At 29.5% G+C, this 21692-nt stretch overlaps 1 protein-coding gene and 2 pseudogenes across 1 annotated transcript; 1 reads left to right on the top strand and 2 right to left on the bottom strand.

Moving 5' to 3' along the window:
- Nucleotides 1–1045: 1045 nt before the first annotated feature.
- LOC111294695 (non-specific phospholipase C5-like) lies at nt 1046–4342 on the bottom strand (annotated as a pseudogene).
- A 440-nt stretch (nt 4343–4782) lies between these two features.
- Nucleotides 4783–6050, bottom strand: LOC111294694 (RING-H2 finger protein ATL51 pseudogene; annotated as a pseudogene).
- Nucleotides 6051–8287: 2237 nt separating this feature from the next.
- LOC111295063 (signal transducer, putative (DUF3550/UPF0682)) lies at nt 8288–14393 on the top strand. Its single transcript, XM_022888417.2, has 10 exons — nt 8288–8605; nt 9207–9594; nt 10206–10412; nt 10566–10787; nt 11551–11617; nt 11708–11932; nt 12622–12713; nt 12872–13054; nt 13140–13276; nt 13903–14393. The coding sequence occupies exons 1-10, from the start codon at nt 8478–8480 to the stop codon at nt 14126–14128; spliced, it is 1875 nt and encodes a 624-aa protein (XP_022744152.2). The 5' UTR covers nt 8288–8477; the 3' UTR covers nt 14129–14393.
- Nucleotides 14394–21692: the final 7299 nt, after the last annotated feature.

Below are 21692 nucleotides of genomic sequence, written 5' to 3'. Positions count from 1 at the left end.
TAGAGTGTGCATGGAGTTATTTTTAAATGGACTAGCATCGTGCTTCACATGCAGCATATTTGTCTACTTTCTAAAGTTGCATTATTATATATCATTTTATGCTATTTAAGTTAAAATTTTCAGATTTTGCATATGTTTTTTCCACTTTATAAATTTATCTCTTTTTTTTTTTTTAATATGACATGTTTTGAAGATGCAAATTAAACTGTTGTGATCGGATAACTAGTATAGTTTTGTGTAACTCTTAATTCTTAAGGAATATGCTTGATTGAAGAAGGCAAAATTTTTTGTTACACCATGAAATTACCTTGACAATTATTTTTTTTTCAAGTTTACAATGATTTGAATTTGCATAAGCTGACACGCTTTTTTTTTTTTATCATTTTAATATTTTCTAACATGGTTAAAATTTTTATTACGTAAATCAACAACTAATTAAAATGGAATAAATAGTAATGATTTCAAAATTTCTTATCATGTAGGAAATAACAAATGAATATGGAGATTAAGCCTCCAAATTCATTGAATTAGTTTTTTTTTTTAATTTCAATTAACTTAATGCAGTTATATATATAAAGTGATTGCAGTCTAAAAAAAATTACAAATAATAAAATTTAAATTTGAGATTTATTAATTATTTTTAAAAATAACTAATTAAAATGTAAACCTCGGGTTCAATTTAATGTACTCTTTTTTTACAATGAAAATATGATAAAAATATATTTGTTTTAATTCAAAATTAAAATATCTCAATATGCGCTGATTTCTAATCTGGGATTATTGATTAAACAATCGATCAAATCATCATAATTATTTTGATTCCTAATATCGGATTCCATGTAGATTGTAAAAAAAAAAAATATGTCTTCTATGGAATATTGTCTGTGCCCCTAATGAATGTGCAAGACCAAAAAGAAATATTACCCGGTGAAATTAATTGATTCACAGCTCAGATGGGAAAATATATTATTAGGATCTTGATTCATGAACATGCAAGCAGGTTTGCCAACACAAGAATCTAGATGCAGATTGGCTGGAATATGGTCTAATCTCCAATGCCCCTGATCAAGGCCTCATCAACAATGCAAAATTTATCAGCAGCAGCCTGGAACAAGAATTCCTTAACATGTCTTACTCACAAGCTGCTGGATCCAATCCAGGGAGAAATTAATAAATATATATATCCTGGTTTCAAGATTACAGTAAAGCCTTCTTTTATATATATATATATATATATATATGAGAAATATAATTACTGAATCCAAAATTTGTTTTAATTGATTATACAGTCACTTTTTAAAGAAAACTATCTAATAGATTTATACAGCCCCTACCACTGTCATGCTCTCCACATGCTTGTATGGATAAATTTCATTTTCATGGTCTCCGTTCAATACCGCTTCCATTTGTACTATTTCTTCTTGAAATTCACTTACTTTCGCTCTCTCTGTAGCCTCAGTATCTCTCATTTTCACGTGTTCAGGTAATTTAACTGCAATTTGTATATATCAGTTTTACCTCAACAATCTGTTATTGGGCCCTTCTTATTCGTAACACCTTTAAAAGTGCCAGTCCATGCGTCACGCTTTGTCAGGAACTCTTTTAGATTGAAAATCTTTTTGACAGTTGCTGGAATTGAGGAATGTTCAAAATCTGAAGGAGGAAATGACACAGAAGCTTAGTTCAGTTGGTTTATGCATCCATTGGTGGTATTTAGATTCAAATCTCAGCAACTGCAATATTTTTCCTTATTCCAGGCTGCAGCCTTCTTATGTTTAAAAAAAAAAAATTTCTGAAGTAGGATATGGCCCTCAAGGCCCATGTATCACTGCAAATTTCTTTTAGCAACAGTTATTTGATGACATCTCCAGAAGTTACAGCTTCAAAAACAACATTAATTTACCTCATGTTAAAGACAGGATTTACCTGTTCCTGCTTCAATCCAGGACAAAATAAAAAATGCACGAACTCTAACTCCAACCCTGTCAAACTTGAAGTTATATGGTTTAGGAATCAGGACCAACTATATCATCAGGGCTAGGGACCCCAGTTGTAGGAGTTGGAACATGATCATAAAATCCACCCTGTTCATCATATGTAATTACTGACAACATTTCCTTCCACGGGGAGCTTGCTCTTAGTGCCTCATAAACTTCCTTTACAAATTTTTGGCCTTCTGAGACATCTTGGGACGGATGATCATCATGTACAGGCACCGATTAAGAGGTCCATATATCTGTGTTCTACAACAACATGGTTTGGTTTGATTCCCTTCTGCACAATGTTTCTTCAAATGTAGATCATATTCATAAAAGTTTTTTAAGTACTTCAATTTTCTAAGGTTCCTGACAAAAAAAAGCAGGGGAGCTTCCTATTCTATTGTGTCTTAATCCAAAGATAAAATCATAAATCAAGCAAGCTTAATCTACATAAAGAAGTAGATTTCAAGTTCTGTATCATATTATGCTCATAAAATCATAAGAATTTATGAATCAAATCATAAAAATGACTTTGAACTGATAAATCCATGCGCCTAATCTAGAATAGGCTGAGCAGTAATTGCTAGGATAATTTCACAACTCAAATCATTTTCTTAGGCATTTTCAAAACTTAACTGTTTCATATAACCATCTTAAAAGGTGATATTCAATAAATTTAAAATTCAAATATCAACATTATCATTATTTTGCTATCCCCACATTATATCTTCCTTTGTACTAAAAAATAAGGCAGTAAATGTAAACCATAGAAACAGAAAACAAGTCCTGCCATTGAATCAGCATCAATTCATATGGTTCTTCACGCGAAAAAAATGATAGTAAATGAAAAAGAAGAAAAATGAAGATTAAAATTTTGAGAATCATCAGTTGTTAGGTGAGCGTTTCTTTCATTATATTTGAAAATAATTAATATATTTTGCCTTCACCAGACGCTAACTATGTGAAGTTGTAGACTGCTTTTTAACAAATTTATTATCATCAACTTCATATATGTGAGATTCATCAATGAATAATAAACCTCATAAGTGAATGATTATTAGTGATACATCAAAAAGTAATTGATCCACAAAAATTAATTTAGTTGATAAAGAGATGAATTTTTTTTTTATTATTTACAAGAATTCATCAAAAAGTAGTTGATCCACTATTAATGCCCTTAATAAATTGCTATAAGAGAGAATTAAGTCCAAACAAAAGCTCAGGATAACTTGAGTGTATTATCAAAATTAAATATAATGATTAATAAAAATAATTAATGAAAGGGAATGGAACTTCTGACAAATTTTGTTTGGTATGTCCCATTAGGTATATTTGTTACTTTTGACAATCTAAATGAACAGATAATCAACCACTATCTAACAATGTTTTTTATAGCAACTATCTATCCACTTTAAACATTTTATTTTTAAAAAGGTCTATATAGTGTTTTTTGTCGAGAAAAAAATAAATTTGATAATTTGTATATTTATATTTAATTTTTTCATATCAAATATATGTAAAATAATAAAATTATTATGTCACAATTAACTAAAAACACTTTTTTTTTTGTTTTTATAGAACTTATATACAATTTTTATCAAAATTTTAAATCATTTTGTTTTTATATATTTTTTATATCATTTGCAGAACCCAACTTCCTTCCAAGTTCCAACCTTTTTAAATTTTTTTTATCTTGTTATTACAAAATTAAAGAGTCAGAATAAGATTTTTTAGCATTGCTTTTAAGCTAACACACATGAATCAATCCCAAGTCAAGGGTGAGCAAATGCTAACCCGGATTTGGACACAAATCTTAGTTTCAAGTGCAAAATAATTTTCAAAAGACGGAAGAAAAGAACTAACAATTAGCAGGTGGTCGGGCAACATGGCAAATTTCAATCCAATTTCTTTTCAGATGTTTTGTTTCTTCCAAGGAGCTCACCCTTGTAGGAAAATCACTCCATGGATTCCATTTCATAAATTTTCACCAAACTTTATTATGATCAAGTTGCAAGGAACAGCTAGCAAAGTTTCCTCCATTATTGCAGTGTTGAATTTTTTTTATACAAAACAGGCCGCATCCTCAAAGGAAAAAAGGTTCCAGGTGATAAATTTAACTTGAAATTTATTAGATGTCAATTCTTAAAAGTGATTGCATAAATCAATTATATTAAGTTTTGAATTGCAGTGTTGAATTTTTGTTTCTTACCTTCAACTTATCTCTTTAATTCATTTCTTTTTCCTTAGGAAAAAAGAAAATTTTCCTGATGTAGATGCTGATATGTGAATTCTGTTATCACAATGTTCTGTACTTAAATGTACAGAAAGCTGTTCCCAGGCCTCCTCTTTCTATTAGCTGCCATAGATTAGGATTGACCTACTTTATAATGAATGAGAACATTCATGAACCATAAAAATAAAAGCATTGATTATAACTTCTGCATATCAATGAAATGGACTTCCAAAACTGTCTTCATTTTCCATTTCTCAAGCATCCATTTTACGTGGAGGTTTGATTGAAGAAATAATTTTAACCAGTTGCAAGTAATGACTATTCAAGATCCTTCAATGGATCATTAAGAATAAAGTGAAGTGAAATTTAGGCCATTTAAAAGAAGAAAAACAAAATCCGTACACTAATTTGTAGGATCGGATACCATAAAGGAATATGGATTCAGTAAATGTAAGAATCTGATCGGTCCAAATTTATAAATATGAGATCTTTAATGTGGAGTGTCTAATATGTTATAGAGGAAAAAAAATTTAAAAACCCGGTTTGTTATACACAGAAATTTTGGCTTTTTCAATTTCCCTCTTTTCCATGTCTGGGGAAAATGAATCTTCCTATTGAAATGGATCTCTTCATTGCTAAAGAACTTCTAACCAAATTGAAAACTCCATTTCTGTTATTTGACTTGCGATATACTCCATCAAATTGTTTTAAGGATCCAATTCCTATTGATGATTGGAAATGATGTTCCACTTGGAGATCCTCGTCTTATTCACTAATGGGTAATATATCAGCAATTGACAGGGGTTCGCCTTGAAAAAGAGAAGAACTTACTGAAACTGACCTCCGCAACGGTTGGATTCCATTTCCATCCTGTCTAGTTTCTATCATACTGCTACTTTCTTGCACATTCCCCATATCTCCAGCATCTTCACCTGGTGTCTTTGGAATATCATCACAAACAACAATGCTAACCACAGCCGCTTCTCTAACATCACTTTCCAAATCCTAGATCACCGAAATAGCATCATTTCTTTGCTGATATTCAGATGCAGATACACCAACATTCCAGCGAGCTTCCCGGATTGTCGCCAGCATGGCAATATTGGCACGGCAAAGGGGACAACTAGAGTCAGACTTAATCAAGTATCAATACAAGGAACACGAAAAGCATGGTTGCACTTTAGCAATAATCTCAAACTCTCATCTTCTTGAAACTCACTTAAACAAACAGAACAAGCTGTTCCTTCAACTAAACCATCACCTTTCTTATACTTGCAAACTGTTATAGACTCAATAAGACCTTCATTTAATCCTTCTGAAGTCGCTTGCCGTCCACCATGATTCATTTCGTCCCTACTTTCATTGAACTCTAAGCTTGTACCATCTGCGTACGCCGTCTACAATACTTTGAGAAGATATAGTAACACACCAAGATAAATGCAGTTGCCAGGATTGCAATTACTGCTATAATCAGAGGTTTGAAATCAGTTCCAGAATGATCACCGCCATCATCAATGCTGAAAGGAGGAGGTAGTGGGAAAATGTGATAACACCATTATGGACAATATACACTACAAATTCCTTGTGAACAATCTGTATTAGTACCATTGGTTGACCAAGGATTTGAGGTGCTAGTTGAAGAACTCATGTTTAATAATCTTTCAAACAAAACAAGTTTGTATTTAAAGGAAGAAAAAAATACTCCTTGAAAAGGAATGAAAGAGACAGAGAAAGGAAGTGATGGGGCGGTTTATAGGGGAAGGGAAGAAAAGTAGAGGAAATGGGACGTTGATTTGTCCATCTCCTGATTCCTATATTGTCGTTGCTTTGGCCTTGGATTTTTTTCTTTGGGGGATTTTTTAATGAGGATGACTTAATAATTTATTTATGGAATTTGTTAACAAGGTAATACTTAGCAATTTTTAGATTTAAATTTGGGTTTCCGTAATTTATTTCTTTATTTTTAAAATATTATCTCTTTTATAAATTTAATAATTCATTTATACGTATTTATTTTATGAGTACTATATATAAAATATAAAAATTTTTATGTTATAATTTAAATAAGTAAACAAAATTTACTTTTATTAAATTTACATATAATTTTTATTAAAATTTTAAATCATATTATTTTTATTTTTTTAATATAGTCTTATCCTGTAATATTTAAATTTATCAAATTTACTCTTAAAAAATATTAAATTAACCAATTACCTGATATACGGAGTAAGCTTTCCTATTGTCTGAAAAACAGTTATTAAATCAATCAATTGCCTTAAGCACCGAGTAAGCTTTCTTAGTGGTTGGAAAAGTGTAGGTGAGTTGACTCTTTTACAATTCCAAAACAAAGCAAATCACGTCACCAACCAGCTCAGCCAGTGGGATTACTAGAATAAATCACATGCTACCATGTGAGTTGTCTGACGTGGCTAAATCTCATTGCTGAACAATGTAATTTGCCACACAGGATTATATCCCCTTTAGGGGCAATTCCATAAAATAGGCCCTTTGGGAAAGATAAATTGCTAGAGTTGCGGCTGCTGTTTTCAAGCAGGGAACATCGGGCTCTTGGCATCCATCTCAACTCCCACAAGGCGGTTCCCAACAAGGGATTACATAAATTTTTTTAAATAAAATTTATAAGATATTTTCTTTAAAATAATTTAATAAAAAAATTATTAAAAAAATTATTTATAAAATTTAGTAATATATAAAAATTAAAATATTATTTATAATTTAAATTTAATCGAAATTTATTTAAAGTAAAAATTTTATTAACATTTTTACTTTCAAATGTTAAAACAATGTTAATGTGAAGTAATTGGTATAATACCAATTGACTTCCATTCTAATTTCTCAATTATTTTACACTTTACTTTTCTATTTTGTTTGATTACTTTCGTTAGAAATGTTCTTTCATTATTGATTCAAACTAAGATTATAGAAATATACAAAGTATCAAAATTAATCCTTAAGAGAGTTAAAGCTCCAACATTTAATTTTAAAATTTAATGGGTAAATTTTATCAAAATCTTTTAATTTTAAGTATAATTTAACACATATTCATTAATTTAAAAAATAAACAATCCATCCCAAATTTTTTAATTCCGTTAGAATAATTTAAATAATAACAAAATTACCTCCTCAACCTCAATTTATTACATTTACATATAATATTATCTTTTATTCTATATATCTATTAGATTTATAGTAACAAAAATTATTTGTATTTAAAAATTACAATTTTTTATCTTAAGTTTACTTACCATAAATGATTTTCAATTTAAAATAAATAATTTTATTATCATTATATTTTTATAAATATATAAATTTAATTTTAACATATATATGAATATTATAATAACTAAAATCAAATTGACAAATATCAAATTATGATTTTTTTTCAACAAAACATTTTTCATATTATATCTTTCATTTTTTTAATTGTTATATGCTAAAATAATATTAAATACTTAATATATTCATTTTGTTATATATATATATATTTACATATATATTAACATACATATAATTGCAAATTTTGTTTTTATATATTGCATCTAAAAGATTTTTTTTTATTATTATATATAAATAAATATAATTTATTATTATAAAATGATTTCATGTGAGTATTTATTATTAAAGTTATTGACTTTTTAAAAGTAAAATAATTTTAATTTTTTTAATAAAATAACTACCGGATTTATCTTGCTAAATTTAAAAGTTTTAAACAAATTATCAAAATTTCAAAGAAATAAATTTATATTAAATTATACTTAAAATTAAAAGACATGAGTGATGAAATTTGTATAATTTTAATTCTTTGGAGTACTAAAATAAAAGAAGATGTATTTAACCTAATTTTTTAATTAGTCACCTTATAAATAAGATCGGAAAATTTATGGGCCAAAAACGAAAATTTATTGGAAAAAAAAGAAAAACATTTGTCGGTCAAAGGGAAAAGAAAGAAGGTGAATTTGATACTTACTCGTCACTCAGTCACTCACTCGGCCCGATGATCCACTACTGTCGCTAAGTATCGAAGAAGAAAAACAAAACAAAAAAAGCTCCAACTGCGTTAAACTTTGCGGGTCAAACTATTGATTCTCCCCTTTTCACTTCAGTACAATTTCCCGGTAACCCCTCCCATTAGATCACCGGAAATAAATAACCCACCTCCAATTCGACCGGAACCTGTCGCGATCGGAGCCATGTGAAAAAGCCGACGGATCGCATTTCTAAGTCAAAAAAATAAAGAAGAGAAAATGTCGCATCAGCAAATAAACAGCAATAGTAGCAATATTCCGGTGAACGAGAGGTATTGGACTTTAGTGGATAAAGCTGATAAGAAGTTTTCTAAGATCAGAGACTTGCCTTACTATGAGCGCAATAGGTATATATTCTTTCATTTATTTAAAATTTTTCTTTATTTTTTATATTTTTTGGAAATTAGGATTTTTGATGTTTTAATTTTTTCAATTTATTGCCTTTTTTTCTGTACAGAAATTAAATTAGAAAAAAATCGTAAAATCTATCTTTGATTTAATGGAAGATTAAGCAATCTATCTTTGATTTAATTTTAGATTTTTTTGAAGGTTCCATTTGGTAGTTGATTTTGCCTTTTGTCTGTCGAAACGAAGAGCGAGAATGCTTTTGGATGCGAAACTGAATTATGATTTGATCTAAAAATTAAGTTTTTAATTATTTTCGGAGATCAAAATGTATGATTTTAATTTAATATTGAATAATTATGTTAAATTGATGTCGAATTTTAGTTGTTCGTTCATTTTAATTAGTTATGACTTTTAGAAATTATTTACAAATCAAGAGAATTCAGAATTGTAAAAGTTAAGTCTTCAAAGCAATAACAAACAGAACTTTAGTAACCCGAGAGAGTGTGGTTTTCTATGGTTTAAATGGAACAATATTTGGTGGAATATTCTTTGAGAAACAATTGAATGATGAATTTATCATTTTTATTTTTTGCTTCTTAGGTATGATACGTACTTTTACAAGGTATTCAAGGTCTACACCCAGTTGTGGAAGTTTCAACAGGAAAATCGGCAGAAGCTAGTGGAAGCAGGGCTTAAGAGATGGGAGATTGGAGAGATTGCCTCTCGAATTGCTCAGCTTTATTACGGACAATATATGCGAACAAGTGAAGTGAATTATTTGTCTGAGGCATTTATCTTCTATGAAGCTATATTGACGAGGGAGTATTTCAAAGAGGGATCATGTCAGGATGCCAATCTTGCGAACAAACAATTGAGGTTTCTAGCTAGATTTTTGATGGTGTGTTTGGTTTTGAACCGGAGAGAAATGGTGCATCAATTAGTTAGTCAGCTGAAGATGTTGGTTGATGAATGCAAGAGGACTTTCCAGGTCTTTTTATTTTTATTTTCCTTCTACATGCCTGCTGTTGGTTATGACTTTACCATGCATGCATAATTTTGCATGGCTGCATTTGTACAACTAATGGAATATATATATGTGCCTTAAAACTAGACTGCTATTAGTGAAAATGAGGATATTTATATGTTCTTTTTCGCTTTTCTTTTGTGGTGGGGGTTTTTGAGTTATGGAAGAAAAAGGAAATCATCATTATTAGTAGTATATCAAGGAACAAACCACATATAATAATTTTGAACAAACCACATATGTTTGGATTTGAATGAATGATGAAACGTTAAATAGTTACTTCCTAAGTCTACTTATCTTTTCTTCTTTTGGTAAATAATTGTTTTATTTATATTTTAACAAAAATTTCCATTGAAATCTTTGAATATGGAAGAAACTATTATGCAATGTTAACCTTAAAAATGTTCATGGTTCCTGTCTTTTGGTGATGTTTTCACTTGACATGATAGGTTTTTTTTTTTTTTTTCCTAATTTAGGAACCTCCAAATCTCCCTTTGACATTCAGATTCGGTTTTTTTGAATGGCAGTGATTACTTGTGTACAAATTAATGATCTGCACCCCATGTTTTCTCCAGGACACTGACTTTAAAGAATGGAAGCTGGTGGTTCAGGAGATAGTTAGATTTTTGAAAGCCGACACCGTTTTTATGAATATCAGGCCTTTAAGGTATAGTCTTGTACTGGACCCCCATCCAGATGTTCTACCTCATGTTGCTGCACCTGTTGCAAGAAAGAATTTAAGATTGCGAGATGCGGTACTGAGCAGCTACCATCATAACGAGGTTAGTTATTAAGGTTTTCTTTTTCCTCCTTCTCCCTCATAAATGGTATAGTTGCATATATAGTTTCAAAAAATTGAATTGTTTTTGGCACTGTTATACATACTGAATTAAAAATAGTTTGTAATCTATCTTTTTTTCTATATTCTTGATCAGATCAAATTTTCAGAGCTCACTCTTGACACCTTCAGGATGCTTCAGTGCCTGGAATGGGAGCCCAGTGGTTCTTTCTACCAGTCCAGTGTTGGTAAAAGTGGTCAGAATGGAGCCTTAGGATCTAGTCGCGTTAACCACTCCCAAGATATTTCCGATCCTACTCTGCCACCCAACCCAAGAAAAGCTGTATTATATCGTCCATCTCTAACACATTTTATAGCAGTAAGTTTGAAGCCTTTGTGATTAGATATTTTCTGCAGGTTGTAGTCTTGGTGTGCTTAAGGATGGTGTATTATTATAATAAGAAGGTAATAGAATATTTTTTTTGGGCCAGGAAAGAATAAACTTTAATATTTATGAATGAAATAAATCATTTTTGGAAAGAGAAAAATTGGAGAGGGAGGGGAGAGTTGGAGTCTTGGAGTCAAGATTTTCAATGGGTGAATGTATTAAATGACAAAGTAAAAATTATTGAGTGATTGATTCAATGGGAGATAACATTAACTCATTTGAAATTTTAAAAGAGAGACCAAGTGGGTAAGAGACTGACTTAGGCCCTGGCATTCTATATTAGTACAAAAGAGTATAGGGATTGAAAATAATGCAGTACTTGTAAGATGCTGGTGAGGCATCAATTCTGTCCTAGCTCAATAACATATCTAAATAGATATTATTTGTAAATTTATGTGAAGAACAAGGAGTTTATTACCTTGATGGATTATCATTTCTATGCCCATCAACGAAATGTTTTCTTGCCCTTTATGGAATCAGAAATTGCTGGGGAGATACATAAATGCCTTTCTTGCATATCAGGGGATATAGTAAAACATATATACTTCAAAAAAAGTGATGTTGGTTATTTATGTAACTTACCTGCCAAAGTCAGCAATGAACAGGGGGTTTTATTTATAAAATTATGGTCAGTATGCTGACTAGCTTTCTTGCTCTATAGCATGTTTCACGTTATTGTACCTTCTGTGGGCAGGTTTTGGCAACTATCTGTGAGGAGCTCCCCCCTGATGGTGTTCTCTTGATATATTTGTCAGCTTCAGGTGATCAGCTGTGACTCATGCTTACCATGTTTCTCCTTATTCATTATCAGAATTGCAGCTGCTTATGCCACTTACAATAAAATGCTTCAGGAGCAAGTGGACATGCGTCGTCTCCCTCAGGTTCTGGAACCTTTATCAACACAACAGAAAATATTATAAGGGACTTTCAGTCTCATACAATTCACTCGGATGGAACCTCCACTTCATCTTTTAGCTCACCAAGTGATAGCCCAAACCCTTCTGCAAGTCAAAATAAAGGAGATTGCATCAGTTACCACAATGGTTGTTTGCAGTTTGGTAATCGTGGGAGTGGAGGTATTCTCAGAATTCTTAGCATTTATGAATCTCGTATATCTAATCTGCCATGGTGCTCATTGTTTAGCTTTATGTGATAGCTTGATCTGTACTTGTGGGATGAATTGAAGAGATTACATGTAAACTGCCTTCTCTCAGAATCCTCCTCTATTATGAACTTAAAGTTTTCTTGCAGATGTCATTTTTGTGAAGTCACAACTCATAAATATGCTAGCCAGTTGAGAGCCTTGTTAGTATCTTGTTCAAGGATTCTTTAGATTGTTGTTTCTGTTGTAATGGTAGTAGGCGTTAGTACTAGTTAATTTTAGGCATTGGTTTTCTCACAGTTGGTTTTTATCAAACATGCCATATCATGTGAAAAAGTAATTTGCTGCATCTCTTCTGCTTATCTTCTATTGCCAATCAATTTGCCAACCATATTTTTGTATGATTTGCAAACTTTCTTCTTTACATGCTTTATTTACTTAAGGAACTACCAAAATTTTTAGAGTGGCTGGTCTTCATGTTTCATGTTCCATATTTTTAATATTTATATTTGTGCTGGTTCTTGTCAGTTTTTAATTTCAGAGCTATGTCAGTCCTTTAATAATGTGATTTTGCTTTATTCATAGTCTAATATTATGCATTATTACACCTGTGTCTGCTAGGATTATTAATGTTTATTGTGACATCAAATAACTTGTTTCCAGGATTGAACTGCATTTACCCCAGTGACTTAATTCCATTTACTAGAAGGCCACTCTTTATAATAATTGAAAGTGAGGCCAGTGAGGTGTTTAAGGCAAGTGTCAACCGTTTCTCTTTTCAAGTAAAAAAGGATCTATTTCATTGCTTTAATTGATGTTGTCTTGTGTGCATAATTTCTAATCATACCTTCTATTACCTCCTTTTATTTAGCAAACCCATGTAAAAGTTCATTTTGTCTTAAAATATGTGCAGGCTATTAGTGGAGCTGAGAAAGGAGAACGAGCTGCATTGCTTCTATCTCCTAGCTGTTCGTATCGAATTTGTGCTGGTGATTCCTCTCGTCACTCAATTGGTAGCTTATTCACAGTTTTTCTAACAGCTCCACTGCAGGCTTTCTGTCTGTTGCTTGGTATTTCTGGCTCTGATGTTGAAATGGTGTGTAGGGAACAAATCTTCTACTTTTCATGCTTGTTTGTTCTTTTATTTTGTTTGGTATTATTAACAGAGGGAAAATTGTCAGGAGACATATAAAAATGCTGAAAGCCTGCTTTCTTCATCCTTAAATGACTGGGGCTTGTCATTGGCAACATCAGATAACCTTGATCCTGTCTGGGCACAGATTCTTAGAGATCCATTCCTCCGTCGATTTCTTCTGAGGTATTGCCTTGTCTTAGTGTAAGGATCGAAATATTTTAGGAAGCACATGCTAGAAGGTTTCATGATTTTTATGAAATTTGACCAAACATCTGCATTAAAGTTTTTCCCATATCTATTCTATTGATTGGTTTCCTTTGCAATGTGGTGGTATATATCGAGTCTCATTTTTCGATGTTATTGAAAAATTTGAACTTGGTTTTTGCTAAACTTGTATTATGTCTCCTATCTGGATTTCTTCTTTCCTTTTTCGTTCACCCCTCACCACAATACTATTAGATAGAAGAATGCTACCAGAATGTGGCACTACGTGGTAAACACTATAAACTGTACATGTTTGAAGTGGCATTTGCTCTTGGCATTGGAGATTTGGAGTCCCTCAACTTTTCATCTAGTCATACGAGGATCATGGCTGTTGGGCCTTTCTGTAGAATTAGCTTAACTTTTTGCCAGGTGAAATAAGCCTGAACAGCTTTGTCATGCATTTGCAAGTTGTACTTCTCTCTTTATCTCCCACAGCATAATAACTCTTTCTGGAGTAAAAATGTTGCAGCTGGGAAGAAACCAAGACCATTCGGCATTTTGTAATACATTTCTGGTTAAAAAACAAGTTTTTGTCTGTTTTGCAGATTTATTTTTTGTCGGGTGGTATTGACATTGTTTGTGCAAACCTACAACAAGAAGGAATTCCAACCTGATTGTATGCCAGCTCTTCCAGAATCTGTTTCACCGACGACGACTGCATCTCAAACTGTAGTTCTGCAGCTGGCTAAACTGTTCCGTGCAACCAAACGTTTTACTTTCACAGAAGCAATTTCACTTCCTGATCATGGAAACAGCGATATGGAATCTTGAATTATTTTTGCTTTAAAATTAGGTTCTTGATAAGTGTAAAAATATGTGAATTTCCGTTTGTTTGATTTGAAAGCCGAGTGTTTGCAGCTTGAATCGTTCAGTGCATGGTTATTCCTATGATTTGTGTCTGCTTTATGTATGTAAAAATAGATTTGGAAAAGATGTTTGTTTGTCCTGTAATGACGAAAAGGTCCATTCTGAAAGCTGGGCAGCTATTGCGTTGCTTGGTTTATAATGAAAAAAGGTTGAAATTTAATGGTCAAAAGATAGTTTTGCATTTTTAGTTAATTTAAATTTTTGTACGTAGATTTAAATGAATAAAACAGGAAACCAAAATGTTCAATTTCTTTTTTTAAGTTCTTAAATTTTAATTAATTTAGAAGTTCATTTTGTCAGAAGTTGTGGTGGTGGTGGAATCATCTACTTCGCAGATGGAATCGGAAGAAGTCGTGTCGAGCTGGGTGGTTTTCTTTTTGAAGTTGTGAATGTCGTTTTGGTTTTTATCTTCATTTGTGAATTTTTATCTTAATTTATTGTCGTCTCTATGTCTAATATGTATTTTAAATTTATTTTTTTAATATTTAATAGGTAGGGTCTATATAAATAATTTTTTAAAAAACATAAAACAAAATTTATATTTTTAACTTTTTTATTTTTATTTTATATATTTAAATAATTTTTTATAAATATTTATTAATATATATTTTTTAATAAAAATATATTAATTTTAATTAATTTAAAATAATAATTTATATTATTTAATAAAAATTTATTTACTAAATCTATTAAAAAATCTTATTTGATTAAATTAAGTAAAAAATTAAGCAAAATTTTACTTAATTTTAAAATTTTATTTTATTTTATATTTATATTTAATTAAAAAAATCTAATTTAATTAAATAAAACCAAAGGGAATTTGTTTTAGACAACTGTCATTTAAGTGATAAATGATGACGTATAAAATGATGTTTTTGATAAATATTTACATGTTATTTAAAGCTAAAAAATAAAAAATCGTGCAGTAAAAGAAAATGAATAAATTAAGTCCGTATCAAGTCAAACCCATCCTCGTAAAGTGAAGATTAGTTGATCTCTAAAAAAATTCGTGGGAGATTTTGACTTGTGATTCAACTCCAAATCTCGTTAAATTACAAATGGTTAGAAATGAGTAGGGTTTAACCAAAAAACCAAATTAATTAAGACAAGATTTAGGTAGAATTTTTTTTATTAAAAATGATTACATAAAATTTTTTTTTAAAATCAAAATTAAATGACAAAGTTTAAAGAAAAAATTAATATTGTTTATTAATTAAAATTTCAATAAAAATATATATCTAAAATATATGAAAATTTATTAAATTTTTAAAAAATTTATATATTTATGTAACGAGATTTTATAATATATCAATTTAAATTTTAAAATTAATTTTTTAATCATTTTTAATAAGATAAAATTTTACAAAATTCAGCTACCTCAGTTTTACCCAACTAATTAAAGCTTAAACAAACTTGAAACTGCTTGGCTTTAGCAGGAATTGGTAATAGCAATCCATTGACAGCATATATTTCCATTTTGACAAAGACTTTTTTGTCCTGAAAAAGACCTTAGCTGGCTATCCCATATTTTGTGCTATAAATGCCAAAGATGATGTGTTTGAGAAACATTCACTGTTACTTAAAATTTCACCATCTAATTTATAATTTACAGAAAGGGAAGAAATTAAGCCATGAAGAATTTGCAAATCTCAGCTATCTTTATTGTTCTTCTCCTCTTTGGTGTTGGTAAATAATATGTCCTTGCATTTTATCTATATTGTTGAATAATTTTGTACACATTAATTTGGTTTAGTGAATTAATTAACTGATGCAGGAAATGAGGTAATATTGGGGGAAGAAGGTGAAGGACCAGAATGTGGTAAGCGATTTAGGCTTCCAAATTGTGAAGATGGTTTATGCAAGAAATTTTGCAAAACCAAATTTCCACATGATAATCGAGGCGGAATATGTTATTCTTCTTCTTCTTGTATATGCTCCTACCCTTGCTCTTAACTTTTGTAACTCACAAATGCCAATAAGACACAGTGTCTTAATAATAAATTTGGCTCTCCTGCTATCTATGAAAAATGAGTTACTTTGATCCTCGTGTTTTAATTTTTACCAATTTAGCTTATATTTAACAAAAAACACTCACGTGCTAAACATGTAAATTGGAGTTAAAATTCATATATGAAATATCACGTGATTAATGATATGAATTTATACATTGATAATTTTGTGAATTAAATAAAAATTATAGTTAATATAAAACTCAATTATTAATAAAATAATAATTATATGGTAAAAAATATAATAATAATTAAAATAGAAAATTGTATATTGTAAATATACAAAAAAATTACAAATTGAAAAAAATCTCGGTGTGATAATAGGTAAATATACTCCAAAATTTATAATTACATGAATAATACTATATCATGCAAAAAATGTTTCTCGTAGCATGCGATGAAAACAACTAAGAAACCGCTTCTAATTAAGGAAGTCAATTTTTCTCATGAAAATTCGACTTTCTCTTTGAATGGAAATAAAAATAAATATTACATTATGAGTATAAAAATATAAATAGATATAATTTTAAATTTTTATTAGATACAAAAATAAAAACAGATAATATAATATTAATCTTATATTATATATATTTATTTTTATATATATTTAATAAATAAACTTTTATTAAATAATATAAATTATTATTTAAAATTCATTAAAATTAATATATTTTTATTAAAAAAATATTAATATATATTTATAAAAAATTATTTAAATATACAAAATAAAAATAAAAAAACTAAAAAAATAAAATTTGTTTTTTATTTTTTTTAAAGTTATGTGAACAGACAATACTCATCGACGAAAAAAAAAGATAAATTTACAATATTCATTAAATATGAATATAAAAATAAATATAATATAAAAATTTAAAAATAAAAAATATTCTATTCTTCTCATTCCTCTTATCATTCCCCACCCCCAAGGACACCTTTTACCGTTCCACCACTGCAAACACCAGTCACTGCCTATCCTCAAAAATGATACTGTACTTGGAGATGACGTCCAATCCAAAAAGGAAATTTTCTCCCCAAAACGACATTGAGCAACTTCAAAATTACATCACCACTGGCAAATCCGAAACCACCCAGCTCGTCGCGGCTTCCCTAATTCTATCTTCAAAGAAGAATCCACCACCACTGTAACAGCAACTTCTGACGACACCCAAAATCCAGCTAAAGTTCCTTAAAACAACAACAAATTTAACAACAACAAAGAACAACTACCCAAAAATGCAAAAACAATTCACCTCCTTAACAGCTTCCCAATTCCCTAATTTAGTACCCATAATCAGCAATGATAACCAGTACCGCACCACAGTCATAGTGGAAAACAACAATAATAACGACAATGTCCCATCAAAGAAATAAAAACACACACAAAAAGGACATTTGGGGTTTTCTTTCCTAGATTTCGGTTTATGATTTTTAAGGGGATTTTGAAGAAATAAAAACCGGTGGAAAGGAAGAATAAAGGGTGGAGAGAAACATAATAAATTGTTAGTAGCTGGCTCGCGTCTTTGAGTTTTAGACTAAGGATTTTTAGAACCTTAAAAAAAAAAAAAAAGAAACTAATGCGAAAAGGGTTGACGAGGTAAGGGAGTTTTGGGTAATTATGTAGCTGTTAAAGTGACGGTCAACAATAGTAGACGACGAGTCGACCTCGAATTTTGGATAACGAGCTAAATCAAAATGATGCAATGAGAAGTTCACACTTAATTTTAAATTTATTATTTAAAATTTAATTTAAATTTGATTGAATTTTAATTTTTAAATTAAAATTTAATTAAAAAAATAAATTATTAAATTTGTTCAAATATTAGGCTCATTTATTCAATAAAAATATGAATTCAATTCTTATGATTGATTTTAAGTTTGATTATTTATATTAGAATTCAAGTTTGAGTTTAAATTCATATATATATATATATATATATAGGTAAAAGAGTAATTTTTTAATTAAAATTATAAAAAAATATATATAAATATAAAAACTCGATTAAGTTAGTGAGCTACTTGAGTTGGATATTAAGATACTCAAACTCGGTTCATGCAATAAGTCGAGTTGGTCGAGCTTGGCATGATAATGATCAAATTGAATTTGTGTTTTATTATAATCGAGCTCGAATAGCTTGTGAGTACTAATATATCTAGACATAATATGTGTTCTTGTCATAACATATAAATCCATAAATTTATAACTAAACTTAACAAGAAGAGTCGACATCAATCTTTTTTAACTAAATGTGATTGGCCACCTAATGAATCTATTATTTTAAGGAACTTATAAGCTTCACTAAGGGTCTCTAAAAAATTAAGTTCTAGTATACTAATCAAAATAGGGTTTGAAAATTCGGTTATATATGAGGAAGGTTATAGTGTCACGGGTCGATACTTAAGCTTCGAACCCACGTGACTCCGGGACCCGAGCATCCACTCATCCGACGTCCTAGATCAGCCTACCTACCATGGTTTACCCTTGTGAGATATTGTTCGTTTTGCCTCACTGACCTCAAGATTTTGTCTTACAAAAAGCGTCTCACAAGAAAGAGATAGTGTGAACCCTTATATAACCCAATGACCTTTTTTTTATATTCGATGTAGGATTCAGGACTCCTCCTTCGGTCCGTGACATACTACTCCACCCAATCTCGTGACCTCTTCGTCACGGAGGCTGGCCACCCTACCTACCTCCTTCGAGGTGTTTGATGTGGATCAAAGGGTTTAGAGCTGGCTCTGGTACCACTTGTCATAGGTCGGACTTAAGCTCTAAACTCGTGCGGTTCCAAAATTGAGCATCCACTCATCCGGTGTCTTAGATCAGCCTACCAACCATGGTTCACACCCTTGTGAGGTATTGTCCACTCTGACTCTCTAGCCTCACGATTTTATCCTACCAAAGGTGCCTCACAAGAAAAAGATTGTGTGAACCCTTATATACTCTAGTGACCTTCCTTTTATATTCGATGTGAGATTCAGAACTCCTCCTTAGGTCCGTGATACTAGCAACTCCATATGTCATTGGCCACCTAATGAATCTATATTTTAAGGAACTTATAAGCTTCACTAAGGGTCCCTGAAATAATAAGTTCTGGTCTATTAATCAAAATAAGGTTTGAAAGTTCGGTTACATGTGAGAAAAGTTATAGCATTTTCATATGCCCGTCCAAAAGACAGTACCATTTTATTTTAAATTATCTTAAGCTTTTAATTCTAATGGTCTTAAAGTTTAATGTTGAATATTGAAAATAATTTTTAAAATTCTTCATCAATCTGGTAGAATTATTAAAAATACTTTATCATGTTAAGAGTATTCAAAAATCTCATTTGTTTCATTGAAAAGGCTCCGTCGTTGGAAAAATGTTTAATCATTTTTTTATTTTGGTTTTGATTTTTTATTGAAAATATATCTAATTTATCTATTATTTTGGCCAAAATTAAAAATATCTTTTCGCCTAAAATTTTTTTAGATAATCAACTATTTGTGATTACTAAGAATTTCATCATTGTGATTTATTTTTATTTTTTTATTTTTATTTCTAAATTTTTTATCATTTGGGTCTATTTAGAAAATATTTTTTATTTCTAAATTTTCACCATTTTGGTTTATTTAGAAAATTTTCTTTTTAATTTCTAAATTTTCACAATTTGGGTTTATTTAGAATTTTTTTTATCTTTGAAAAGAAAACAATATGACAATTATTTTTTTTGAAGTTTCATTTAAATTCTTCTATAATTTGGGACAAATTTAAAGAAATTTCTCACTTAAAGATTTCTTAAGAAATTTATCATTTGAAATTTTTAAAATTCTCATCCTTGGATAATTGTCAAATATTTTCAATGAGAATTTTTATTTTTAACTTATATTTTTTTATTTGGAAACGAATACAATTACTTTTATTAAAATTTCATTTAAATTATTTCACAATTTGGATCATATTTAAAGAAATTTTTCACCTAGAGATTTCTTAAAAAATTTATCATTTGAAAATTTTAAGAATCTTATTATTGGGTAATTAGTATTTTAATTCCAAAATTTTATTAAATTTATGTTTTTTAATTTTTGAAAATAAATATTAATTATTATTATTGAAACTTTATCTAAATTCTCCTTTATTTGGGATAAATTTAGAAAAAATTTCTTACATAGGAATTTTCTAGAAATTAACATTTTCAATTTCTAAAAATTTCATCATTGAATAATTATTATTTATTCTTAAAAAAATTTATTAATTTTTATTTTGTTTTATTTTTTTCTAAAATTTAATACGTAAAAATACTTAAAAATAAAATTTAAAAATTAAAAAAAATCGAAATAAGAAACGGCTCGGCTCAGTGGCTAAAAGACTCGATTGTAAGAAGGGACAGTGATTGGAATGGCTCAACTCTCGATTTGGCTCAATTGGAGAACTAGCTAGAACGAGGGTCAAAAGATGGGTCGAGTGCTCAAGCTGGACCACCCATTAGAAAACATGTAGATCCTAGGCTAAATTAAACACCTAAAATAATGTCGTTTGGCAAGCATGTAAAAGGGCCAAAATCTTTTTTTTACTCAGATTTATTCTTCTTCTCCCTTTTTTTCCTCTTATCTTTTCTCTCCCTCTCTTTAGAACAAGAAGAACGCTAATTGAATATTCAACGAATTCTAGAAACCTTAGCTGAGAAGTCATCGAAATCTGGATTTTTCACCAAAATACTAATGAAAAATTCAATCTTTATCGAAATCTTTAACCAGATTCTGGGAAATTAGCTAAGAAAGTCAAACTTCACTAAAATCTTCATCGAAAATTGGAAAAAGTCCGTTGGAATCTAGAAATTTCAGATTTTTTCAAAAAAAAAAAAAACCCTTCAAAAAAATTCACTAGATTTTAATGTGACTTTTTTTTTTATCTCTTTGTGTGTTTTGTTGCTTAATTTGGATTTATATTTATATGGATCTGATTATAAAAGCCCTAAAGTAAAAAAGATTTTAATTGCATTTCAATTCCAACTCCAACTCAGACTTTAACCCAAATTTCATATCCAAAAAAAAAAAAAAATCCCATATAAACTCAACTGCTTCAAACTCTTCTAATTTTTCTTTTTTTTTTTTTTAAACATTTAACAACAACAAATCAAACAATTACAGCTCTAGATAGATTGTGGTGTCTACAGTTCTCAAAACATTATAGTTTTTCATTAGATAAATATTAGTAAAAGAAAGGAAAAGAAAAAAAAATAAAGAAAATGTAGACTTTTTTTTTAAAAATAAGAAAATATATTTTTTGAATAGTTAAAATTAATAAAAAATAAATCTTAACCATTATTGTTTGGTTAAAGAGTGAAAAGGAAAAAAATTATTATAATATTATTTTTTAATTATAACCCCTTTGATAAAATAACATGTAATATCAAAATAAGACCAAAAATATTCATAAAAATTATAATAAACCATTAAAGGTACTTCATTTAATATTAAG

The sequence above is a fragment of the Durio zibethinus genome, chromosome 14 (assembly GCF_047325235.1).
Source record: "Durio zibethinus cultivar Kanyao isolate XHJ-2024 chromosome 14, ASM4732523v1, whole genome shotgun sequence".
Lineage (NCBI taxonomy): Eukaryota > Viridiplantae > Streptophyta > Magnoliopsida > Malvales > Malvaceae > Durio > Durio zibethinus.
This window is presented reverse-complemented; position numbering and strand designations above follow the sequence as displayed.

Excerpts from the sequence above, each read along its gene's own strand:
- LOC111295063 (XM_022888417.2), top strand. The coding sequence starts at position 8,478 with ATGTCGCATCAGCAAATAAACAGCAATAGTAGCAATATTCCGGTGAAC. Across the intron at positions 8,606-9,206 it reads CCTTACTATGAGCGCAATAG|GTATGATACGTACTTTTACA; the intron begins GTATATATTCTT and ends TTTGCTTCTTAG. Across the intron at positions 13,055-13,139 it reads CTGGCTCTGATGTTGAAATG|GAGACATATAAAAATGCTGA; the intron begins GTGTGTAGGGAA and ends GAAAATTGTCAG.